General features: G+C 40.5%; 2 protein-coding genes across 4 annotated transcripts; one reads left to right on the top strand and one right to left on the bottom strand.

Annotated features, from left to right (window-relative positions):
- Window positions 1–660: 660 nt before the first annotated feature.
- Window positions 661–14936, top strand: fbxo11a (F-box protein 11a). 2 transcript variants are annotated; one of them, XM_026189630.1, is made up of 22 exons: window positions 661–1100; window positions 4402–4526; window positions 4633–4714; window positions 5807–5948; window positions 7020–7149; window positions 7764–7847; window positions 7965–8097; window positions 8184–8290; window positions 8425–8536; window positions 8783–8889; window positions 9927–10064; window positions 10285–10502; window positions 10596–10776; window positions 10879–11001; window positions 11224–11309; window positions 11443–11519; window positions 11629–11772; window positions 11942–12052; window positions 12178–12285; window positions 12366–12474; window positions 12565–12663; window positions 13293–14936. In XM_026189630.1, exons 1-22 carry the CDS (start codon window positions 1007–1009, stop codon window positions 13420–13422), a joined length of 2640 nt encoding a protein of 879 aa, XP_026045415.1. In that variant the 5' UTR covers window positions 661–1006; the 3' UTR covers window positions 13423–14936. The 2 variants fall into 2 exon arrangements, with proteins under 2 accessions (XP_026045415.1, XP_026045414.1); XM_026189629.1 differs by having other exon boundaries at window positions 5804–5948.
- Window positions 14937–14980: 44 nt separating this feature from the next.
- msh6 (mutS homolog 6 (E. coli)) lies at window positions 14981–22269 on the bottom strand. Of its 2 annotated transcripts, none has more exons than XM_026189627.1 (10): window positions 21833–22269; window positions 20956–21161; window positions 20673–20848; window positions 17916–20484; window positions 17163–17446; window positions 16912–17029; window positions 16731–16820; window positions 16458–16612; window positions 15245–15444; window positions 14981–15131 (listed from the first exon to the last, which is right to left on the bottom strand). In XM_026189627.1, the coding sequence occupies exons 1-10, from the start codon at window positions 22090–22092 to the stop codon at window positions 15050–15052; spliced, it is 4140 nt and encodes a 1379-aa protein (XP_026045412.1). In that variant the 5' UTR covers window positions 22093–22269; the 3' UTR covers window positions 14981–15049. The 2 variants fall into 2 exon arrangements, with proteins under 2 accessions (XP_026045412.1, XP_026045413.1); XM_026189628.1 differs by having other exon boundaries at window positions 20956–21158.
- Window positions 22270–23538: the final 1269 nt, after the last annotated feature.

The raw sequence follows: 23538 nt of genomic DNA, 5'->3' as shown, positions 1-23538 counted from the left end.
CAACAGATGTTGATAAGCTGAGGAACACTGGTTTCAGGACCGGTTCAAAAGATGTGGGCTACCGATGTTTACAATCTGAATCCCTGCAGGAGTTTGTGCTTTTAATGTTAAGCTCAGTTTATTCATGAGGTAAATAAATAATAATGATGAGAGGCTTTATTAATCCACGTGCAGAAATTATCTTCTTACTTGAGCAATTATATTCGTTGCCTTTTATGTAGTCTATGTCAGGTGGTCAACTCTATCATAATATAACCAGTGCTATGATCTGCCTTATTGGGTATTGTATATAGTATATTATTTTATTCTATTCTGTACAGCTGTGTACTGTATTTATTCTTATTGTATTCTAATTTTTGCGTCATAACTTTTGCACTGTCCACTTCCTGCTGTGACAAAACAAATTTCCCACGTGTGGGACTAATAAAGGTTATCTTATCTTATCTTATCTTATTTTGAGTAAATGATACTTGTAATTCAAATCAAATCAAAATCAAATCAAATCAATTTTATTGTCACATCACATGTGCAGGTACATTGGTACAGCACATGCGAGTGAAATTAATTATTGTATTTAGTACAATATGTCGCAAATGTAGACTTTAACTACACTACCCACATCAAGAGGTTGGCTGTTTCTCACAACAGACTCTCACATGATAGACGCTCCAAAGGCTGGGCTCTAAAGGGCTAAAGTAACACTGTTAAATAGACCGCCTTGAACGAGGAAGGCGACGTGATGGCGAGAGGTCCTCCCATGTGATGTGACTGAGGCCTGACGGACTGTACCCGTCTGTTATGGCTCCTCCTGCTACAGTAGAACGGGGCTAGACGTAATACCAGTGCGGGGAAACGGGAGTTAACACACCGCGATACGTTTCTCGGAAGCCTCGGCTAAAGATGGCAGATTGTGCAATGCTGACGAAAAAGACATAAACGGTGTCCTCGGCGTTGCCTCTTCTGCTGTGAAGGCTTCGATATTTCCTCAAGATTACCAACACCCCAAATGAACTCCGTCAGAGCAAGTAACGTTAGCAGAAGACCTAGGCGAGTATCGAGGCCGCGCCCGGTGCAGCCGGAGAGGAACCACCAGGAAAGAGGTAACGCTAGCTCAGCGAGTGTTAGCATTACTGGAGTGAATTATAGCAGGTTTTGAGGTTGAATTGCGTGTTTTGTTTTTTGGGCAGTTAGGCCTGTCGTTTGTTTGTTGTTTATATGCGCGCACATTAAGGTAAAGTTGGTTGCTGTGAATGTAAGAGCGATCACCAAGGGTCGCTATGCAGCCAGGAAACACCGATGCTTTTGTGTTAGTAGTTAGCATTCAGGCCGCGCTTTGTTTTGCTAGATTTTTTTTTCTCCGAGTCGGCCTTTCTTTTGCTTTTCTCACCTCGCGCTGGTGTTTAGCTGTGTTTTGTGTTATGTGAGATTCGATTAATATAGAAAATGACATGTGATAAACATCGGTTTGCTGGTTCTATGGGTAACAAACGCAGGGGAGGAGACATAAAGTGGTTTTGCCAGTTGTCGTAGCATGCTAATTTAACCTAGCCTGTGCTAGTTTAGCTGTTATTATTAGCCTGTTTGGCTAGCTGTCTGCGTCCTGTCGTTCTAAAAATTTCATGTCCATTATAACAGTAACATGGCATTGCGAGATAGGTTAGTAGTTAATACTATTTCGTTTATTTGGCCTAGTCACATTATGTTTTAGTTGTTACAGTAGCACTGTCTAACAGACGGTGTAACACCAGCGATTTTTTTTTCCAAAATAAACATTTCCTTGCAAAGGATGCTATTTAATCACAATTGCTATGCCTGAAAGAGCTATAGTAAAGACCCGGTCGGTCTTGAGGGACACCAATAAGCCACATTAATGGTTTGTTTTTTAATCTGATTTACAGTTGGACTAATCTCATATTGTGATGTTTGAGCTCACAGCATCAATTGGCAGTTAACCTAAGATGTGCTGGATGTGTTAATGTTTACAAAATAGAGCATCATAAACTAAACCGTCATGTTCATCTTAATAAAAATAACTTATTAGATTACTTGACTTCATCTCTATTTCTCAGTTAATTTATTCATGGCCACAATTGCAGTGTAGCTCAGTTGTGATTTCATGGCAGTAGATGAATTGGGCAAGGCATAGTAGATAACAGATACCCAACAGCCGCTTTGCCTATTCCACATGATAGTGTCTGTTATGTTTTAGTTAAACGAGTCAGCAGAACCTATGCTTTTTGTCAGTTTTGCAGCTTTATATGAGAGCATGCTTTTTCTGCTGCAGGGTCTAACAGACTGTTTGTAGTGGTTACAGGCCTAGTAGCCAGTGAGAGTTATCCTTGAAACCAGAGCAACAAGCAGTGATTTGGGGTAGCTATCAACTCATCATACCTTGGTGAATAGGCTTATAAACATACTGTGTGTCTCGTTTAGCTGAGGGTTCATATTCTGATTAGTTCAATTTTCCAATTATTTGAATCTCCTGTTGATAGGATTTGTAATCACCTTGTTCTTCACACACCAGGTAATAGTCAAACAACCTTTTTTACTGGCTTTTGTCCTGTGAGGTAAATGCTGTAAAGGAAGCTGAATCTGTGCTGTTGTTCTTTTTTTAAACAATGAATTAAAGTTGTGAAGTCATGCCTGTTGTTCAACCAAATGTTCAACACATGCATGCAAATTAATGTCTGTATTTACAGATAAAGACACATGCTTCAGGGGTTTAAAGCAGAGAAAGCTACACCACATAGTAGAGCTGGGCGATATGAGATTTTTTCATATCACGATATGTTTTTTTCATTTCAGGCGATAACGATATCTATCACGATATAAGCCAAATAACTATATTTGTAAGATTTAAATGTGCCGTTGCTCACAAGTAAAATGTGAAATAATCAGCAGCTTGTTTTTATTTAAATATTTATTTCCCATAATAAGTTCAACAGGGTAGATGTACTTAAGGAACATGAGACTTTTTCAGATAAATAAAGGCAAATATTGCAAACTACACAAAAGGCAGCCGCTAAAGCGTTTAAGTTTCAAAATAAGACAAACGAAACAGACTACTAAATTGTCAATTCCACTTAGAAACAAAATATTAATTCTAAAAATAAATCTTAGTTTGTTTTACAGAAGAACAGACAAAACTGACTAACTTTTGTCAATATCAAATAAACTGAGAACTAAAAGGAAATTCTCAATCTCTCCTTGTTGTATAGCTGAGCTTTTCAAACAGTTTTAACAGTTACTTTAGTCTGACAAAAGCCGAATGACGAATTAGCGCTTCCAGTCAGAGACTGAGGCTACGTCCACACGTACACGGGTATTTTTGAAAACGGAGATTTTCCGTTTTCGTTTTAAAAAATAATCCCGTCCACACATAAAGGCAGAAATGAAGGAAAACGCTGCTATGAACATGCCAAAGCAGCAGGTGGCGCTAGATTCCTAACCGTGCAGAAATGTTGGCCAATCAGAAGTCTAGAAGCCTCGGTGGGAAAAAGTAAACAAAGCTGGGGCATAGAAGCAGAACCGAGTCGTAAGTGTGGAGGGACAGTAACTGTGTGTATATGTAAGCATTTAAACACTGCAGAGAGTAGAATTAACAGTAACAGTATTGTAGAAATTCATTTCACCGAAACAATAACGTGGCGCACAGTGTGACGCATGCACCAGTTTATTGTATTTCCAGACTTGCTTTCGGCACAATTTACAGTGCACGCTACTCTGTTTTTTGTCAGACTTGAAATAGCCGAAATACCTTCACACTACGGAACTTCTATGGCTCTTCCGTTCGACAATCTCTCCGGCATTGGAACCATCATCTGTTTTCTCTTCGGTCACGCTCGGTTGATTTTTCTAGTCGGCACACTCATTTCCTCCATTACGCGCTGGCTCCATTACCCGCTGGCTGCTTCCCAAACAAACACACGTGCGGCTTGGCACTTGTGCTGTACGTAACAAGTCACGCGACGTGACGCTGCGGCTGTGATTGGTTCGGCTCTGCGCTACTTAATTTGGATTGGCTGACCTTTTTTTTTTTTTTTTTTTTTGAGGACAAGAGCGGCGAGGTCTATCGCGATAGCTTAATTTCTCTATCGAGTAAAAGTTATATCGCGATACATATCGTTATCGTTCTATCGCCCAGCTCTACCACATAGGTTAATTAAATGCATGCAGAGTGAAAAGGAAAAAGATTATGCTGTTCTTTGGTTTCTTTTGGTCTTTGGTTTCTTTTGGTCTTTGGTTTCTTTGGACAGTCAGTTTAAACTAGTTTTCCTAATGAGCATACTAAAATGTTACACCGAAAAATCTGTTGAAAACACATCAACACAGGTTTCTGTTGTATTGGTTTAATATGTTGAGCTGTAAATAATCATTGGTTTTATCTTCCACCTTTTCCAGATGAGGACGTTCCTGCAGATATGGTTGCAGAAGAATCCGGTCCTGGAGCCCAGAATAGTCCATACCAACTTAGAAGAAAGTCTCTACCCAAGAGAACAGTGTGTCCGACAAAGCCAAGCATGGAGGTACGTCTGTTAGGAATTTTGGAGATGGATAACTGCCTAAAGGATGTTAATTTAATTTTGAGGCACATAACATTTCTAAATATTTTCTACGACTTTTTAAATACAGGGTGCTTCCACTTCAACCACAGAAAACTTTGGACACCGACCTAAGCGTCCCAGAGTTTCTGGAAAGTGTCAAGATTTACCAGGTAAGTAAGAAGACATTTTTTGACTTGCATGTTCAAAATTTTGTTCCCTGCAGCTTGTGAGGGTTAATTGTGCAAGCAGTTGGAGATAGCAATGAGAAGAACAAGTTATAACTCATTTAGTCTGTTAGTCTGTCTTGTTGGGTAGTAGTGTGCAGTTGTATGTCATACAGAGTGTCATATTTCTTTTTACTAAATCTTTTATGTTATGATTATATCTTTTCTTGGGGGTTTGAAACGTTATGAGTACCAGAGGCCTATGTGGTACACAGACTTGTTATGGCATAGTTATATGGGTCTTATGTCATCTCTAGCTTAATTTAAAAATAATATATGACAAGAAACTATGGTATAAACTTTAGTGAACCGATGGCAGTTACTCATGTTTTGGTGGATTTAACATGACAGTTTTATTCTTCAGTCCATCCTAGCTATTCTTATGATTGGCAATTTTGGGGGAAATGACTGTGTTATAGTATAAAGATGTTTTAGAGTAATCTCTCTAAAAATGTCTTTGCTAAAATTGTGAAGCAACTCCATAAATTTGTCATTTGGAAAGTATAAAGTCTGTTATTTGTGGTGTATGGTGTCTTTTTTATATAATGTTGCTCCAGCCAAAGCATCCCAAATAAATGCTTGCCTTGTTAGATGGCATTTGGTTCTGCCTTTACAATTGTCAGAATGTCTTTATGTTGCGCATACTGTTGTTCTACATGATCTGTGTTTAAAACTAAACGTACTTCTAGGTCATCGACAGTCTCCGAACAACGGTGACTGCTACTGAGCAGATCATCTTAGAGGCTGAGCTGATACCTTTTTAAAAAAATGGATTATTTATGTGTACAATTGACAGAGAAGTAAAATGACAAAAAGATCAAATTTCTAAGCTGGCAAAAAGCTCAACATTGTTTTTATTATGAGAAAGCCATGGCCCATTATCTTTTGTTTCATGAAAAAAAAATATTGTTATGCAGATGAATATGCTGTGTCTGTATGAGTTAAACTATAGCCCAAAAACTGAGGATTGACTTTATGTGTGGAATTGGAAAATCATTACATGCATGTCTAATTCAGTGATCGTCTTTCTCCCAGCAGCTCCAGCAGAGCAATATTTGCAAGAGAAGCTTCCAGATGAGGTGGTGCTAAAGATCTTCTCATACCTGTTGGAGCAGGACCTGTGCCGTGCAGCATGTGTGTGCAAACGCTTCAGTGAGCTGGCCAATGACCCTATCCTCTGGTGAGACATGACAAAATGACAAAACATCCTATTGTGCCCCCCCCCCCCCCCCCTTTTTTTTTTTTTTTTTTACGGTTATTTTAATATGGTAAAATACCCTTTTTCTATAGCCATTAGCCTTTACTAACTTTAAATTAGAGTTTGTTAATGTGGTTAATCTAAATTTGAATTGTTGATTACATGTTAAGAATACAACAGAAACCAGATATTATTGTTGATTTAACAGCAACAGAAATCTCATTTTATGTTGTGAGCAAGCCATCTTTAATAATTAGATGTGTGGGTGTGTGTCACTGCTTTACTTTTCTTTAGAACAAATGTAATTCAGACTTAGTCGATTTGTTGCGGTACATACACTGTTGAGCTTGAAGTCATTGGGATGAGCACTTTAGCTTAATATTGTCCTCCCACGCGTCATTGGAACAATTTATTTTTTAATCGATACAGCGTCGTTTCATTTCATGATGCCACGTGAACCATTCACCTTTGAGTGGATGGATTCAGAAGTGTGGACACGATTTACCAAAAAATCTGGATTGCAGTTTGCGGCCTGTGTTGTTGAATCATTGCAGCTAAATGTTGGCAACCAGCACCAGCCATGTATTTTGCTGACACACTGTTCTCTTCTGCCACAAATGACTTCAATAACCCACTCATGCTGTAAGCTGCAGTCTATTCAGAACAAGCACTTTTTGAGCACCCACTGCATTAGTTTGTCTTCAATGCCTCAATAAAATATAAATGTGTATATATACACACACATGCATGCATACACTTTATAATTGTTTCTGTGGTTCTTCATTGAGTCTTGGGTGCTGGCTCATCATTACTAGTGTGCAGAAGGACAGTAGTCTGTATTAATACTACTAATAATAACAAATGAAATGGAGTCCAGCCACCATATAATGTTGCAGCCTTTTTGCTAGTGGGCCAGTGTGTCAACAATTATATTGTGGACGTGACTTTTTTTAAAACGTGTTCATCACATTTTTGCCAAACAATGACTTCTGTATTGTAAGGAATTCTGACAAATCGAAGGATGTAAACTCCTGGTATGCCTTCACATTTCAGGAAGAGGCTGTACATGGAGGTTTTTGAATACACGCGACCCATGATGCACCCCGAGGCAGGGAAATTCTACCAGATAAACCCAGAAGAATATGAGCAGCCAAACCCGTGGAAGGAAAGTTTTCAGCAGTTGGTATGGAAACTACTGACATACAATGTAGTAGCATTGGTTTCAGACTAAAGTGACCTAAATAATGTTTACAGAGCTTCAGTCCTAAATGAAGCAGGCCATGAAAAACACATTATCTAAAATGCTTTAAGAAATACTTTTACAATAAAACCTTTTTAATCATTGAAATATTAATCAGAAAATTGAAGGGAATCAGGTGGGGCCATTTGGGTAGAACCTTCTTATACATGTAATCCAATTTTTATATAGTAGTGCATTATTGAGCAACTTTAAAGGCAGTGTTGAGACAGAAACTAGGTCATTGTTGAGTCTTTGACTGATTCTTCTGTGACCTTTTTGCTAATGTAAATTCTACCAGTGTGGACATAGCTGAAGTCACAAAGTGACATTCAGTATTGAAATAAAAGCGTAGAAGAGGATGTTTTTTTTAAGATGGAAATAGTGTTTACAATTATTTTCTCTGTAATACACTGATCTTAAGTATTTTCTTTTCCCTTCAGCAAAATTGTCTCTTTTCCCTTTGTTCCTCCATATTTTTCATTACACAATCCTTTTGTAATTGTTCACTTCTTCCACATATGAATAATAGTAGTGTTTCTTCCCCTTTTTTCCCCCAGTATAAAGGCGCACATGTAAAACCAGGCTTTGCAGAACACTTTTACAGTAATCCTGCCAGATACAAAGGAAGAGATAACATGTTTGTAAGTGTAATTATTACATACTTTAAAAAAACAAACAAACAAATCTTCCACTTTAATGTTGCGGTCATTCATCTGACCTGTTCTCTTTTCTTACTTTTTTCTTTTCCCTTCCCCCAGTACTATGACACCATTGAAGATGCTCTTGGAGGGGGTCAGGAGCCTCACTTTGACGGCCTGATATTTGTCCACTCTGGTATTTACACAGACGAATGGATCTACATCGAGTCGCCTATCACAATGATCGGGGCTGGTAAGTGCGTTTGTAGTCATGGTTACGGTTTCAGTGCACCCTTGTTTAGTCTGGTCTCTAATTAAACCAGTCTGGCCTTTTTGCAGCTCCTGGAAAAGTAGCAGAGAAAGTTATCATTGAGAATACCAGAGATTCTACGTTTGTATTCATGGAAGGCTCAGAAGATGCTTATGTTGGATACATGACCATTAGGGTGAGATGACTCTGATATTTCTTTCCTCACATATACAGTAAATGTTTCCTTTTTCCCCATGTTGTATGTATGTTAGTCCTGTTTTAGCTACTGTTGTCAGTCACATTCAACATTAACAGTTCTCTCTCCTGCAGTTTAATCCTGATGATAAATCCGCCCAGCACCACAATGCACACCATTGCTTGGAGATTACAGTCAATTGCAGCCCCATCATTGACCACTGCATCATACGCAGCACGTGCACAGGTAATTTTGTTTAGATCTGACTTTTCGGGCCTTCAGAGGGGTCAGTGGGAGCATTTGGCAGAAACTAAAGTTGTTTTTGGTTCCTCATAAGATAAAATGGCTGAGAATTACCGAGGTCTTGTGTTTATGTGTTTGTGATGAAGTGTTATTTTCTTTTTTTTTCCATGATGGCGCACAGATTGTTTTCGTTGCTTGTTTTGACAGGTAGATTTGTGGACTAATATATCATTGTCGTGCTTGTTTCAGTGGGGTCAGCAGTGTGTGTCAGTGGTCAGGGTGCTTGTCCCACAATCAAGCACTGCAACATCAGTGACTGCGAAAATGTTGGTCTTTACATCACTGACCATGCACAGGTAATGCACACCTGTTTTTCATGTTATTTAAATATAGAACTCAAATGCATATGTCAGCTTCTGCTGAGCGTGTCCAGCAGTCTCACATCTTCTGAATACCATCACAAGTCTAAGTCCAGTCTACAGACATCAGTCTTTTATCTATAAGGTTAAGGAAAAATGGAAACTAATCAGCAGACTTACAGCTGACCTATTATTTTGTTTGTTGCTATTTTCTGTCATGTGAATAATGTTACAGTGCTAAAAGTTAGTATTAAACATGTCCAAATAATCATACATGTATTTGTGATGAGTGAGTCATTCAGCAAGGCGAGAGTTCAGGCCTTAGACCCAGTTTCTAGTGTTTGTTTGCTTGTTTTTCTGATTGTGTGGTTCTGGTCATCTGCAGGAGGCAAAGCACACCAATAGAATCAAATTAGTCTCCTTGGAGAATGAATGAACACATTCTTGCCAAACTGTCTCCTTGAGTAGCATTGAAAGCATATAATTGCATACAAATAACTGACAGGGCAGGGAGATTTATAGTTGTTTGGTTTATGCACAATAACACTTAACTTGCTACATTAACTTTGGTGTTTCCTACCAGCAAATGATTTACACGTACATCTGTTGACAGGAAAAAAACAAAAGAAAAATATTATACATCTTGTGAGTGAAAGAGTACATTCACCTTTATGTCACTTAGAAAGTAGGTAACTGGAATGACCAAAGAATTCTTGCTGTATTGCTCCAGATGTTTAGGTTGACAGGATTGGTTGGAAAAGCTGCTATTTTTAATCAAGAACTATAATTGTGTTATTTAGATTTGCCATTTGTTTTCAGAGCCTTACACCAGTGCTCCTTTTATTCTGATCAATTTTGCCAAAGCTGTGTTTTCAAACCAGTGATGTAACTTTTCAGGAAGAACTTCCCATTAGAAGAAGCTGGCCATTGATAAGACAAAGGCAAAAAAGGATAAACTGTGGTTTTATATAAAGCATCAGGCCCAGCTGGGGACGAGTAGGTTTATTTTAAATGCAGTTCTTCATGTCGTTCAGGGAATCTATGAAGACAACGAGATTTCAAACAACGCTCTGGCTGGGATCTGGGTGAAAAACCACGGCAACCCAATCATCAGACGGAATCACATCCACCACGGCAGAGACGTGGGAGTTTTTACATTTGACCACGGCATGGTGAGATCCACTTTACTGATGGTTTTATGTTGTGTATGTTTGTCAGCCACTAAATTGTATGAGAAGAAATTCAAATGTACAATATGTAGTACCCAAATAACACTAATGCAGATAAACTAGGTGAAAAACATAAAACAACATGATGAATGGTGCACTTATACATATAAGCTAAAAACCACTTTGATGGACTTATAATAGGTTTGTCATTCTCTGTTTCCAGGGTTACTTTGAGAGCTGTAACATCCATAGGAACCGTATAGCCGGCTTTGAGGTGAAGGCATACGCCAATCCGACAGTGGTTCGTTGTGAGATCCATCATGGTCAGACAGGAGGCATCTACGTGCATGAAAAGGGTCGCGGCCAGTTCATTGAAAACAAGATCTTTGCGAATAACTTTGCAGGCGTGTGGATCACTTCCAACAGTGACCCCACAATACGGTCAGTATGAACTGAAAGTCTTGAGCTCAAATCAGGTCAGCATTCAAATCTATCCAATTATTCAGGTTCTCAAATTTGTTCTGTCCAAAACAGGGGCAATGCCATTTTTAATGGTAACCAAGGTGGAGTTTATATTTTTGGTGATGGCCGAGGCCTCATTGAAGGAAACGACATCTATGGTAACGCCTTGGCAGGAATCCAGATCAGGACAAATAGCTGCCCTATTGTCAGGCACAACAAGATTCATGATGGCCAACATGGAGGAATATATGTGGTAAATATTTCTAAAAATATTGTTTTGCATATTTAAGGGTTTTTCATTCCAGGTTTCTTATTTTTATTATGAGGTGAAACCGTTTGTTTCTGTGCCATGCAGCATGAAAAAGGACAAGGAGTCATTGAGGAGAATGAGGTGTACAGCAACACACTGGCAGGAGTGTGGGTTACAACGGGCAGTACGCCAGTGCTGAGGAGGAACAGGATACACAGCGGGAAGCAGGTCAGATCACAGGCTAGTTAGTACACCTAGAGGGATGTATATTGTTCATCTGATCATAATGGTCATAATTCTGATGTCATGAGATCACAAAGTTCCATCTAAGACCAACTTGATATCCTGTGAATTAAAAGAAGATGGATAAAGGAATAAACCATATTTATGTACAAGCACATTATGAATCACTAAATTAAAGCCAATATATTTTCATTGCCATTTTAACAGGTTGGAGTTTACTTCTATGACAATGGCCACGGTGTGCTTGAAGACAATGATATCTACAATCACATGTACTCTGGAGTTCAAATAAGGTTTGTGTAACATGACAAATAATAACAAGTAACATAAGCAAGATTCACCTAAGCAATGTCCTGATGTTAGGGTGGTCTGGTAGAGTGGTATTGAAGCAGCTGCTCACTTTTCCATTGTGTCCTCCCTCCCCAGGACGGGCAGCAATCCTAAGATCAGACGGAACAAGATCTGGGGAGGCCAGAATGGCGGCATTTTGGTTTACAACTCAGGTGAGAAGAAGAGATTTTTCTGTCTTATTGTTCTCTTTATTGCCATAGTTAATATACTGTTTAAACAATATTGCCTCAATAACAAAACATCCATGTATATGTTCTCTAGGCTTAGGTTTCATCGAGGACAATGAGATCTTTGACAATGCAATGGCAGGTGTGTGGATAAAGACAGACAGCAACCCCACTCTGCGGAGGAATAAAATCCACGACGGTAGAGATGGCGGGATCTGTATATTCAACGGAGGAAGAGGTAACCGATTCATTACAGAAAGGAAGTGGAGTAAATATTCAAGTGGTTAAAAGTAGTGTAGATCTAATTTGGCTTTATAATATTAGGAAATTCAGACCTAAATTAATGTAATCCTATCTTTTGGTATGTTAGTGAATTGTCAGATTAAAAGTCCATTTTCTGTTATTAGGTTTACTAGAGGAGAATGACATTTTCAGAAATGCCCAAGCGGGGGTCCTCATTAGCACCAACAGTCACCCAGTACTGCGGAAAAACAGGATATTTGATGGCTTCGCTGCAGGTGGGTAATGCATGCACGCTAGCTTTAATAGCTCATGATGAGATGCTTGAATTTAATTATTGTGGACTTTCAACATCGCTGTGTCTTTGTAAATTGATTATTCTTATTTGTTTATGTAAAACTAGGTATTGAAATCACCAACCATGCCACGGCGACTCTAGAGGGCAATCAGATCTTCAACAATCGTTTTGGGGGGTTGTTTCTTGCGTCTGGTGTCAATGTTACAATGAAAGGTACATTATTAGTGGCAAAGATTTTTAAATATTATTGAATAAAAATGCAGAAATCTCATACAAATTTCCGTTTCCTCCAGATAATAAAATATTGAACAATCAAGATGCCATTGAAAAAGCTGTGAGCAGAGGTCAGTGCCTGTACAAGATTTCAAGTTACACCAGCTACCCAATGCACGATTTTTACAGGTAAACTTTTTTTCACCTCTCGCACTCAAAAATAACCTCAGCTATTTTTGTTTGTGATTGTTAAAAAAAACACACCTTGGGTTTCCATAGGTGTCACACTTGTAACACAACAGACCGCAACGCCATTTGCGTGAATTGTATCAAGAAGTGTCACCAAGGACATGATGTAGAGTTCATCAGACACGATAGGTAAGTCTGACTGATGCATGCTAGTAAACAGAACAAACTAAATACACCCTGGATGTAAATGGATGACAGACTGGCTTGTTGGTGCCTTCCTTTGAGGCTCCCCACTTTAGACCAGAGTGAAAGTGCAGAAGCAGAACACAGCATTCACAAAACAAGGAATTAAGAATTGCTGCTCTTTCTTTCTCCCTGCATGGCGCACACACAGCAGTGTTTCTCATGATGGTGGATATCAATAAGCTGCAGCAGATCACTGCTGTTTCAGTGTATTTTATAATGCAAGCTTGGCTTAACCTGCCACATCTTTATTTGCTGATGTAGAGATACCATCTCCGAGACAAATAGCTTGCTGCTAAGTGCACTGATAATTAATTCAAATAAGCAAATTTTGGCTAAGATACAGACAGTGGTAGGAGGAATTGAATGAAGAGAAACAAAACTAGTCAGTCTGCCTGATGGTAAAGAGAATAATGTGCATGCTCGCTTATAAGAAGCTTGGGGTCTGATTACACTGTTTAATTTTTTACTAGTCACAGATGTATAAAGGCATATTAAATGCAATATAATGTACTCTCTTCTCTGTTTTCGGGGACCAAACATAATTAATTTTTCTCCTCCGTCTCTGCCTACAGATTCTTCTGTGACTGTGGTGCTGGGACGCTGTCAAATCCTTGCACGTTAGCAGGAGAGCCGACACATGACACAGACACTCTGTATGACTCAGCTCCCCCTATAGAGTCCAATACACTGCAGCACAACTGAGCTCAAGTTCCGAGGTTCTGCGCTTCAGCAGTAATGGACGTATAAGACACTTTAAGTTGTGCCGTGGAAGAGCAATTCCAAACTAAAACACAGATTCACTTTGGCAAAAATATACAGTGACTTTAAAAAGTAAAACAAAAAAAGACTTGCGACTCGGATATTCTAAAAGGAGACATTTAGAAAAAGGTGATTATGGATGCCTCACATTTTCTTTTCCTTACATTTTTTTTAACAAAAGATGACATCAGTGGGACAGAGCAGAAGAGCAACTGATTCGGGATTTGTAGGTCTGTTGATTTGGTCAAGTAAATGATGCCGGTGAGAGTTGGACAAAATCCACCGAGGCTTATCTGCTTTTGGGAAGCGGATGAATGAGATACTGCAGTGTACAGATCCAACATGGAGAGTCAGTCAGAAGAGGCTACAGCTCGTCTCATGAAAAGGCAAAAGCCCCCAAATACAACAATGCTTCCATCACTGGGCAACCGACGTGCTCGTATGATATGTACGGGAAAAACAACCTAGCACTTCAGCATTTTTTTTTTCTTCTTCAAGACAACTGTTGAGATTTGATTTTAATGCTTTTTTTTGTGTAGTTTTGTATTTTCATGCAAAAATCTTACTGTACTTGAATGTCTTTATTTTATTAAATGTGTTTTAATTTTTTTTTTTTTTGTTATTATACCCTAGGATTGCTGTAATTATACTCATGTCGCAGTATCTAACTTCTTTCTGTGAAAGAGATCAGAGACAAGAGAGGAAAACACTAAACACTTTCTCCAGCAATGTTGACTCCTTTACACTTGCAATACAGAAAAATTAGATGTGTAATTGTGCTTTCACAAGACTTGTATATCTTCTTGTGTTTGTTGATGATATTCCAGTCTGCTTTACATGATCTATGCATATTTTTTGGTTTAGTATCTGTTGGCCTGTCACAATTACTTAAATTAAAGACCAGGCAGTACAGATTTACATGCAACTGCATCTTGATTGGAAATTAACCCATGATAAGCTAATTAATACAGGTTTCTTTTTAATAATCTCCGGCCCTGGTCAGAATTTGACAATAAATGACCTGATGCCATTTAGTCTGTTACTTTGTGAATCGATCTCAGTTCAGTAGGTAATCCTGACACAGGTGTCATTTTCGCTACCATCGCAGGCACGGATGCTGTTTAACAGCCCATTAGGATACAAATTCTGGCTTCCTTTGTCCTCCAAATGAAAGAGCACTCTTATGAAAGCATAAGTTTTGATGTGTTTTTCCATTGCCAATGTTGCTGGAGAATTTAAAGAGGCTTTTACTCTACTGAAGCTGAGACAAGTATCTATATACAGCGCTTTATTGGTTTTATTGCCCCCTTCCCCCAATTCATGTGTACTGGTGATTGTGGGTTCTCATACAGACTGAAATGTATGCATGTATCATAACATCTAGACTTAATATATTGTGAAGTATTCAATAACCGTTATGTAGGCGCTAGCGTGAATTAAAAGGGTTTAATTTCCTAGATGAAACATTGTCATTTTTTAAAAATAAACTTTATTAGATCAATTCAGTAGTGTTTTTTTTTTTAATGACAAGAAAACAAAACAAAAAATGCATTGAACTTTTAACAACATTTTACAGAGTACTGAGCAGTTGAATGAGGGAAGTGAAACGGGTGCTGTCCAGTGTAGCATCCTCAGCAAACTGGCACAGCTTCCTACATGAGGGGACAGGAGGGAACATAAGTAACCATGCTCTGACTTTAACAGATCAGCATTGTGTGTCACTGTAGTATCTGCAGAATAACTGATGCGAAACAATAATACGTACTTGAAAAGTCTGAGATTGACGGTGCTTGTCTCAAACTCTCTGGCCTTCCTGTGTCCTGACTGGATAACTTCCTCTGGTAGGTTGGCGAGTCGAGCAGCATTGAATCCATAACTCTTAGGACACGCACCCGTTATGAACTTGTAGAGGAAAGTGATGGTCTCTTGACTTTGATCCTCACACTCATTCTCCACCATGCACGCCTGAAGGAGGGGGCGAAAGGGAAACATGATACTTAAAACCCACAAACCAACTGCATTAAAGAAAAAAAACAAAAAAACAAACCCTAGTAAATCCTCCGGGTTTGAAAAAAAAAAATCATTGCCTCCTGCTGTTCCCCCTAATGAACAGCAGGAGGCAATTTTGGTGGTAAAAAGTCCGAAATGAGCTGCCATCCTCCTTTATGACCCGACTAAACACTTTTGCTAATGAGTTGATAAGAACTAAATGAGACCTTCATCCAATTTATGACTTCATTTTCTAGGTCCTATCCCTCCCTCAGTTGTCATGCCTTGACAACTAAAAGGCTCAACCTGATGTTTCATAACAGAAATTCGCATACCAAAGCTGTTTACAGTAATGCCACCATAGTGCACATTATATACAATACACTAAAGTAACACAGACTAACAAACCGTAAATATCGGTGTCTGAGCAATTGTGTGAAACTTGCCGTGCACAATTTGAAATGATCAAATTCTGGTGAGTTCAAAATTTCTTTATTTCTTCAGTTTATTTATACAGTGACGAATCACAACAGCAGTTGCCTCAAGGGGCTTTATATTGTAAGGTAGACCCTACAATAAACCTTACAATTTTTTGCACCATGTTACTAAAACAGCAAAATGTTAAGAGCAGGAAGCTGCCAGTTGCGGCTAGGGCTCCAGGCATGCAGCTGTGCTCGAAGAGCAGATGTAGCCACAAACTGCTCAATTCATTGTCTCGCACTAAAAGTTTTTGCTTTCATTTGTCTTGTACATGTGTGTACTGTGAACTGTGAAGAATTTAAATTAAAAACAGAATGCAATAATTTGCTTATCATTTAAGCGTTGTATTTGACATTAATGTATAAAAATATAGCCTCATTTATTTATTTCAGGATTCATTTCCTTGCAAAATGTACTATTTAATTGGTATATAAATTTGTCTTTTTATTACAGTCCTAAATGACCTTGCATTGTCGAGTATCAAGTGTGATTAGCATTGCTGTACTCACCATGTGGCCCAAACGCACGGCAGGGTTGTTGGCATAGTCCTCCACCAGGGAGTGGTAATGTGTAGAAAAGAGAGTGCGACAGCAGATCTTCTCAGCAAGCTCCTTTACAACAGCGCTGGCGATTGCTGTGCCATCATATGTGGCTGTGCCCCTTCCTGCAAGCAGTTCACAGCTCAGTGATTACACCACAACAATATTGTGCTGAGAATACAGTCTATGCTATCCACCAATCATGTGAATAAGCTTTAATAAGCAAACTAAATAAATGCTTACCCAATTCATCCAGAAGCACAAGTGAGTGTTTAGTGGCATGGCGCAGGATGCTGGCAGTCTCACTCAGCTCCACAAAGAAGGTGCTTTCTCCTGTAGAGCACAGAGTTGAAAATACACGCTCAGCTCATGAAGCACAAGCTCAGATCATTATTCCTAATATGTTAAGAGTCTCTGATGTTACCAGCCATGATACGATCTGAGGCGCCCAGCCGAGTGAAGACCCTGTCAACTGGTGTGAAGCGGAGGCTCTCAGCTGGAATGTAGCAACCCAGCTGGGCAAGAATGATCACGAGTCCACACTGTACAACAGGAGCAGCACGATATCTTAATATGGACCAACTGAGACTGCAAATACACCGTCTATGTAGACTGTGGAAAAAAAACGTATGAAATTGTATGTATACATTTATACATATAGTCAAAAATACCCACTTGTCTCATTAGAGTAGACTTTCCACCCATGTTTGGCCCTGTGACGAGGATGCAAGAGGCCAGACTGTCATCTTCACTATTTTCACCGGTGCCAGGGCAGCCAATGAAGATGTCATTAGGAATGAAGTCGTCGCCAAAAAAGGTCTTGGTGACACAGGGATGACGGGATCCCTTGAGGTCGATGAAGGCTGCAACCTGGGCATCATCCTCGGGAAGCACGACCTCTGGCCTGGCCATAGGCCCGTCGCCGCCCTGGCTGTAGCGAGAAAAGGCCAGCAGCACATCTGGGGACAAAAAAAAAGGACATAAATAAAAAAGAAGTACTGAACATTTAATTATTTACATTTAAGAACTAAAAGAAAAAAAGCGCATATTAAATGCACATCTTATAGGTCTGCTTTGCTACAATAAAACCAAATCTGTGGCTGGACGTGTCCCAGTGGTACAAACACTTTCAGAAATCAAAAACTATGCAATAATCTAAATAACTGCAAACATCAACACAGAATTTCCCTGAAACAGAGACTTAGCCAAGCTGTGAAATAAATGAACTTACTTCTAACAAGCCCTCAGACTGGTGCAACATCATTATTTAAAAAACACAGTATGACAGTTTCTCTGTAACATCTGCAGGAAATGTACTGAGAACAGACCGGTGTAGTGAAAACAACACAAATTACATATCGAGAAGATGAAAAAAAAAGAAAGAAGCTTTTTAATTAAAAAAATAAAATAAAACAAAAGGATTGTTACCAAGCACTGCCATGCACTCCACAGCAGTCTTCCAGTCACTGTAGTTCTTGTCAAAGTTATAGAAGAGCATCCTCATGCAGTCTTTGAGTGCAGCATCTCTCTTCTCCTCAAATCCTTGCAGCTCTGAGAACATCCGTTCAGTCTTCTTTGTCACATAACGCTTCCAGCCTTTCTTTGTAGACTTTAACTCATACTCGTCGGGGATATTCTTCTCCAAGACGCTGTCAGGAACCTCCATCTGATAGCGATTTTTCCCAGTTCCCCAGAAGCACATGCTTTTACAGCCAAGTCTCTTCTTCTGTTTGTCCAGGTAATCCTGCAGCTCTCGTTCACAGTTCTTGATTCCAGTCAGAGCCTGGTCGTACTCCGGGTCAAAGCCAGCTTTGGGGGTTATTACTCCAGTAGTGCGGGCTTTCTGGTGGTCAAAGGCAGTGTCCCAGCGTTTGAGTTCACCAGAGAGGTCGGGAAAGAGGCCGTTCTTTTCGCTATTCAGGCTGATAACTCGACAAAGCAACGTGGAACGAAACTCGCCTGAAACTGGAGCAAAGAGAGAAACAATGTCCTGCATCGTTTTGAAACCTTCCAGTGCTGAGAGGAAGACTGCTATCTTGCGCTTGCTGTAGGTCACATCCTCATAGAGAACTGCTCTGCTGTCAGGGTGGTCCTGGCTCTTCAGAGGTGTCCCGATACTGTGGATTTTGCTCAGCAGGCGCTCTAAATCTGGAAGTTTTTTTAGAAGGTCTGAAACCTCAGTAGCCTGGGCTTGAACTCCCATCAGGTCCTCCACTGCATCCAGTCTGTCCCTGATAGATGTGGGGTTACACAGAGGAGCGCAGAGCCACTGCTTCAAAAGCCTCTTTCCAAACGGAGTAGAGCAGGTGTCCAAACGCTCCAGCAGTGTCCCTTCTGTTCCTCCTGATCCATTCTGAAAGATTTCCAAGTTTGCCAGAGTCACTCCATCAAGCACCATACGCTGACGAGTCTTGGCAAAGAAATTGGCGGGTCCTGCAGCTTTCTCCACCTCAACATCAACTGGGACATATTCTTCAAAGTTAGCCATGGAGAGCAGCTCTTGGTCCACCAAGCATTTCTTCAGGTAGAAAATGCATCCACCCAAAGCGGACAGTGCTAGTTCATAGCCCTCCTTAGGAGTAAGGCACAGTGAATCACTCTCAGATGTCATCTCTTTTAGAAGAGCGGGGAGAAAGCTGCTCCCAGTCCCTTCCTCCTTGCCAGTTGCCTCTTTAAAATAATCTTCTTCTGAGAGGGTTTTCAGAGTCTTCTGAGCATCCCAGAACTGTGTTCCTGCGTTAAGTCCTTCCTGCAGAGCAGAGGACAGAGAGGCTTTGAGTATTTTGCGAGTTTCAACAGATGGGTTTCCTTTCTCAAAGAGCACCTCAGCGGGAGCATAGTGTGCTATGAGCGTACGCAGGCGTGAGCAGTGACGATCGTCTGAGAACTGACCGACATGAAAACAACCGACTGATGTATCAATAAAACAGACTCCATATGTGCGGCAGCGGCCGGAGCTTTCTTCTTCAGCCTTTTCTTTCAAACTCAGAAGGAACTTGCTCTGGCTTTCTGAAGGAGCACCATCCAACACACTGTAGGTTTGGGTACCACGTGTGATAATCCTGCACACTTCTCTTTTCACTACACGGTCTAATTTAGTGGGCTTGAGCATTGTCTTACAGCGCGCTTCCATCATCTCTGGGGTCTCTGTCTGCTCAACACGAGCCACTTTGTAGCCTTTCTGCACCAGTACATCTGAGAAACGTCCAAAGCCAATCTCTGGAAAACCAGAGTGCGCCCAAGTCCCCTTCATGAATGTCAGTCCCAGCTCGTTGACTCCAATCACAGCATCCATGTGGTAGAGCTCATAAAACTTTCCCACCTTGTAGAAAATCACTGTATCAAACATCTCAGATTTGAGCTGCCACCACCGACGTATACCAGGAGTGATTTGATTCATAAAGTCATTTGGCACATACAAGGTGCTAGGATCATAGTCATCATCTGTCTGTCGCCGCCGTTTGCCGTCTTTTCTCTTGCCATCCTGCAACCACTCCAGTTTCTCATGATCCCAAACTGCCCCTGCAGTGGAGCCTGATCCAGTCGCCTGGCTCTCAAAGCTCTCGGGAGCAGAGAAGGCTGACAAACGAGATTTTGTGTCAGTTGCAACTGCTGCTGGAGCTCTTTTAGGTGCAACAGATGGAGCAGTAGGTGTCTTTGCTTTTGTTTTAGCCGACTTTTCTGCAGGACGTTTGCGCTTGGCAGGCTTGATGGGGCTTTCCACATCTGACTTTTCGGTGCTCTCTTCTTTCTCTCCACAGCTTTCCTTCCGTCGGTCCTCTTCATCCTCACTGCTTGACGCAGCGTCTTCTGGTTTGAACTCCTCATCGGATCCGTCACTATCTGAGGCCGCAATAATGCGACGGCGCTTGGCCTTGCTTCCTTTTTCCATTAACGCACAGAATAAACGTGTACTGACTTTGGATGGCTTCAGGGCTTCGCTTTTGTTTTCATACTCATCACTGCCCTCTTCATCAGTCACTACTAAGCTATCAAGCTGGAAAAAAAGAATAAAATACAAATTTTAAAAAAAACTTGCATTACTGACCAGTAATGATAAGCTGATAATTACACCATGCGACTAAGGCTGCTGCCCTGGGAATAACATTACTTTTAATATTACAGGAGAATTTAGACTTCATGACCACACTGGTGAAATATTATATTCAGAAATTATCGGGTAACCTCCATTTCTTCATCATCATCCTCTTCTGCATCAGATGGGTCCGTGCAGAGAGGTATCTTTAATCTTTTTTCTGGGCTGTCAAACATAACTCCATCAGCCAGCTCCATTGCACGACGGATTACAGGTTTGCCACAGAAGTAGACTCCTCCAGGTTTAGCATCACTGCTGTCAGAGCCTGTGCAAATCATACAAAGAAATTCCAGCTTACTCTGAGCAGACAGCAAACAATGGCCCCAAAATGGATGCAAGCCACTGATGCACTTCCAACTAGGAACAACCAACCTTGGTACTCTCTGACTCTATTAGAGCTGACCCATCCTCTTGTTGGAGGTTCATCAAAGAAATGAACGTGTATGCGCTGGTCACGACCATGGCCCCTCATCTCCTGCCCAGTCAGAGGCTGGGGTACCACCATACACGGCCACCAGGGGTACCCTTCCATTTTTGCCCACACAAGGGCACCAGCACTGAATAAGCATGGAGGGCTGCTGAGGATAAGAAGAGCAAAGACACTTTCACACATCTTTCAATGCTGTAAAATTAACTTTAAACGTGACTCATTGTGTGTTACAGTCGATCTCTTGAATGGAGTGGAAAAGCAACACCACAACACCAGCTTGGACCTTTATTAGTCCAACAAGCCCCTCTTAAATATAATAATCAGTTTAAAATAGTAAAACAGAGGTGCAGGAAAGACAAAAGCAGTTGCAATTCACTTGTGATAAGTCGGTTTTGCAAATCCTTTTATCTTAAAAGCACACACGGCCACATGTCAAAAATCATCTCCCCCTATCGTGGGTAGGGGTGTGGTGCCCACTTGAGATGGCCCAAACAGTCTAAACTATGGCAGAAGATAGTGATAAGTCCACACACCCTCCACTTTGACAAATACAGGCATTAGCATTGATTTGACCCAACAGCCAGCATTGTTCTGCTCGAGTCACCCCCAATTTCACGTGTCCGTAGCACAAAGGAAAGGTCACGCTACATTTTCTTTATTTATTTTCTGTCAGCTCTCATTTTAAGCGGTCTTAATACGTTAATTTAAAAAGAGAACTTACGCTGGTGTTTCTGGGGGCCTGCAAACAATTTTAGCAGAGGGAAGGAAAACTGTACGAAACCCGACTCCAGCAACTACACGGCTCCCAAACTCACTCACCTTTCTTTGGTTGTTTGGGCCTTGTCGCCAAAGAGTTTCTTGAATCCTCCGCTCGCTGGCTTGGACTTACTTTCCTTCTTAGCTTTGTTGGTGTCTTTTGTCTGCTGCGGAGTCTGTTGTGCTTGCTCTTTCGGAGAGGAGTTGGACTTCTCTATAGAGCAAGGCAGGTCTGCTTCCTCCGGGGAGGGACTCGGCTTCGGTTTTGCGACTAGCGGCGGAGACTTGGTGAAGAAATTAAAGAGCGAGCTTTGCTTCGCCATGTGTGCGAGTTGAAAGTCTGTTTCCCTGTGTTTGTATTTTAAATAACTCCAACGACAACCACCCCCAACCTTTCTACACCAGCTACCGTATAGCTAGCTTCACGGCGCAAACGCAAGTCGTTCGCGGGAAACACGCACGGGGTGTTGTGGGCGTGGACAAGAGCCTCGTCCAATGATGAGTTAGCATACTATAATGTGGGAATCACGTGACCCAAACACGACTTTTGTTGTTGGCCATGCTGTTGGCGCCCAGAGGTCTTTTTCTTTTTTCTCTTTAAACTTTATTTCCAGGCGGATAAGTACAAATTACACTGTTTGTCATGTAGACACTCGGCACTGTCATTTATTGGAACAAACCACTGTCTTTGTTGTGTTTATAAAATGTTGAGGTAAAGAAACAGTAAATGATATGAGAATTACATTTCTTATTTGTCACATGAAGTAGTTCTGCAAGGGTTACTGAATCCAAGAGCTCCAGATATTCCTTTGCTATCAGAGAGTAATCAGAATGGGATGTAAAATTAGTGCAAAGAAAACAACTACATCTGCACATGTACAACATGCATACACAGTTTGAAACACAATGTTTAGATATACTTAGGCTTATGCTTGTTCATGTGTGGGGATCTAGCTGCTCTTTGGGAGGTGTACTCCAGCAAACATAACCTTTTGGGCAGTAGACATAGGTGTGGTCCCAGAGGAGCAGCCCAATAAGTGGGCTTCCCAGAGCATGCTCACAGTCATGATGTTGGCTGAAAACCCATAAAGGGGACCCAAATGGCAAAAGTGTTGTGTGCCTTGCATGGACTAACCCACATTAGGACCACCCAGTCAGCCCACTATAGCCATGCTCATACTTGAAGGTAGTGAACAACTTGTCTGCTGAGATTTTCTCTTTTTCATGACTGTTGCAGCACTCTTACATATTTGCTTCCATAGATGCGCTATATGAGAAAAGTATGGTATGAAGACACAAGTAAATACATGTTTTTTTTTTCACTCTGAATATTTAAAAATAACTCTTGAGTTTGAATAAGCATTATGGGCTCTCACAAAAGGACTTTGAGCTAGCCTGTTGCTCTTAATGTACCCTTGCCTACTTACTTATGTAGTGCTAAAGAATTTTTTTTAAATATACCCATTAAATAGAAAATAGACCTATAAAAATGTATTAGATAGGTCTGGCTTTAATATATTTAGGCCAAATGTAAATGCCAAAATGTTTGAATGAGACCAAAGTGATAATGGATGAGAAAATGGATCTGTATCTAAATTAAAATAGAAAAGCAATTCCCTTTGTTCCCGGTCATGAACTTTGAGAGCACTTGTTATGGTTATGTGACCCATAAAAGATAGAATAAGCATTAAGCAGAAAGCAATAAGCATCTCCCTAAGGATATAAAATAAAGATAAAACAGGACCTTGCTATTATTTATGGCATGGGTT

Source organism: Astatotilapia calliptera, chromosome 13, assembly GCF_900246225.1.
Source record: "Astatotilapia calliptera chromosome 13, fAstCal1.2, whole genome shotgun sequence".
Lineage (NCBI taxonomy): Eukaryota > Metazoa > Chordata > Actinopteri > Cichliformes > Cichlidae > Astatotilapia > Astatotilapia calliptera.
This window is presented reverse-complemented; position numbering and strand designations above follow the sequence as displayed.

Excerpts from the sequence above, each read along its gene's own strand:
- msh6 (XM_026189627.1), bottom strand. The coding sequence starts at position 22,092 with ATGGCGAAGCAAAGCTCGCTCTTTAATTTCTTCACCAAGTCTCCGCCG. Across the intron at positions 15,445-16,457 it reads CCGTGCGTTTGGGCCACATG|GCGTGCATGGTGGAGAATGA; the intron begins GTGAGTACAGCA and ends CCCCTCCTTCAG. Across the intron at positions 15,132-15,244 it reads GTCAATCTCAGACTTTTCAA|GAAGCTGTGCCAGTTTGCTG; the intron begins GTACGTATTATT and ends CCCCTCATGTAG.
- fbxo11a (XM_026189629.1), top strand. The coding sequence starts at position 1,007 with ATGAACTCCGTCAGAGCAAGTAACGTTAGCAGAAGACCTAGGCGAGTA. Across the intron at positions 4,715-5,803 it reads AAAGTGTCAAGATTTACCAG|CAGCTCCAGCAGAGCAATAT; the intron begins GTAAGTAAGAAG and ends TCTTTCTCCCAG. Across the intron at positions 11,002-11,223 it reads GGATACACAGCGGGAAGCAG|GTTGGAGTTTACTTCTATGA; the intron begins GTCAGATCACAG and ends CCATTTTAACAG.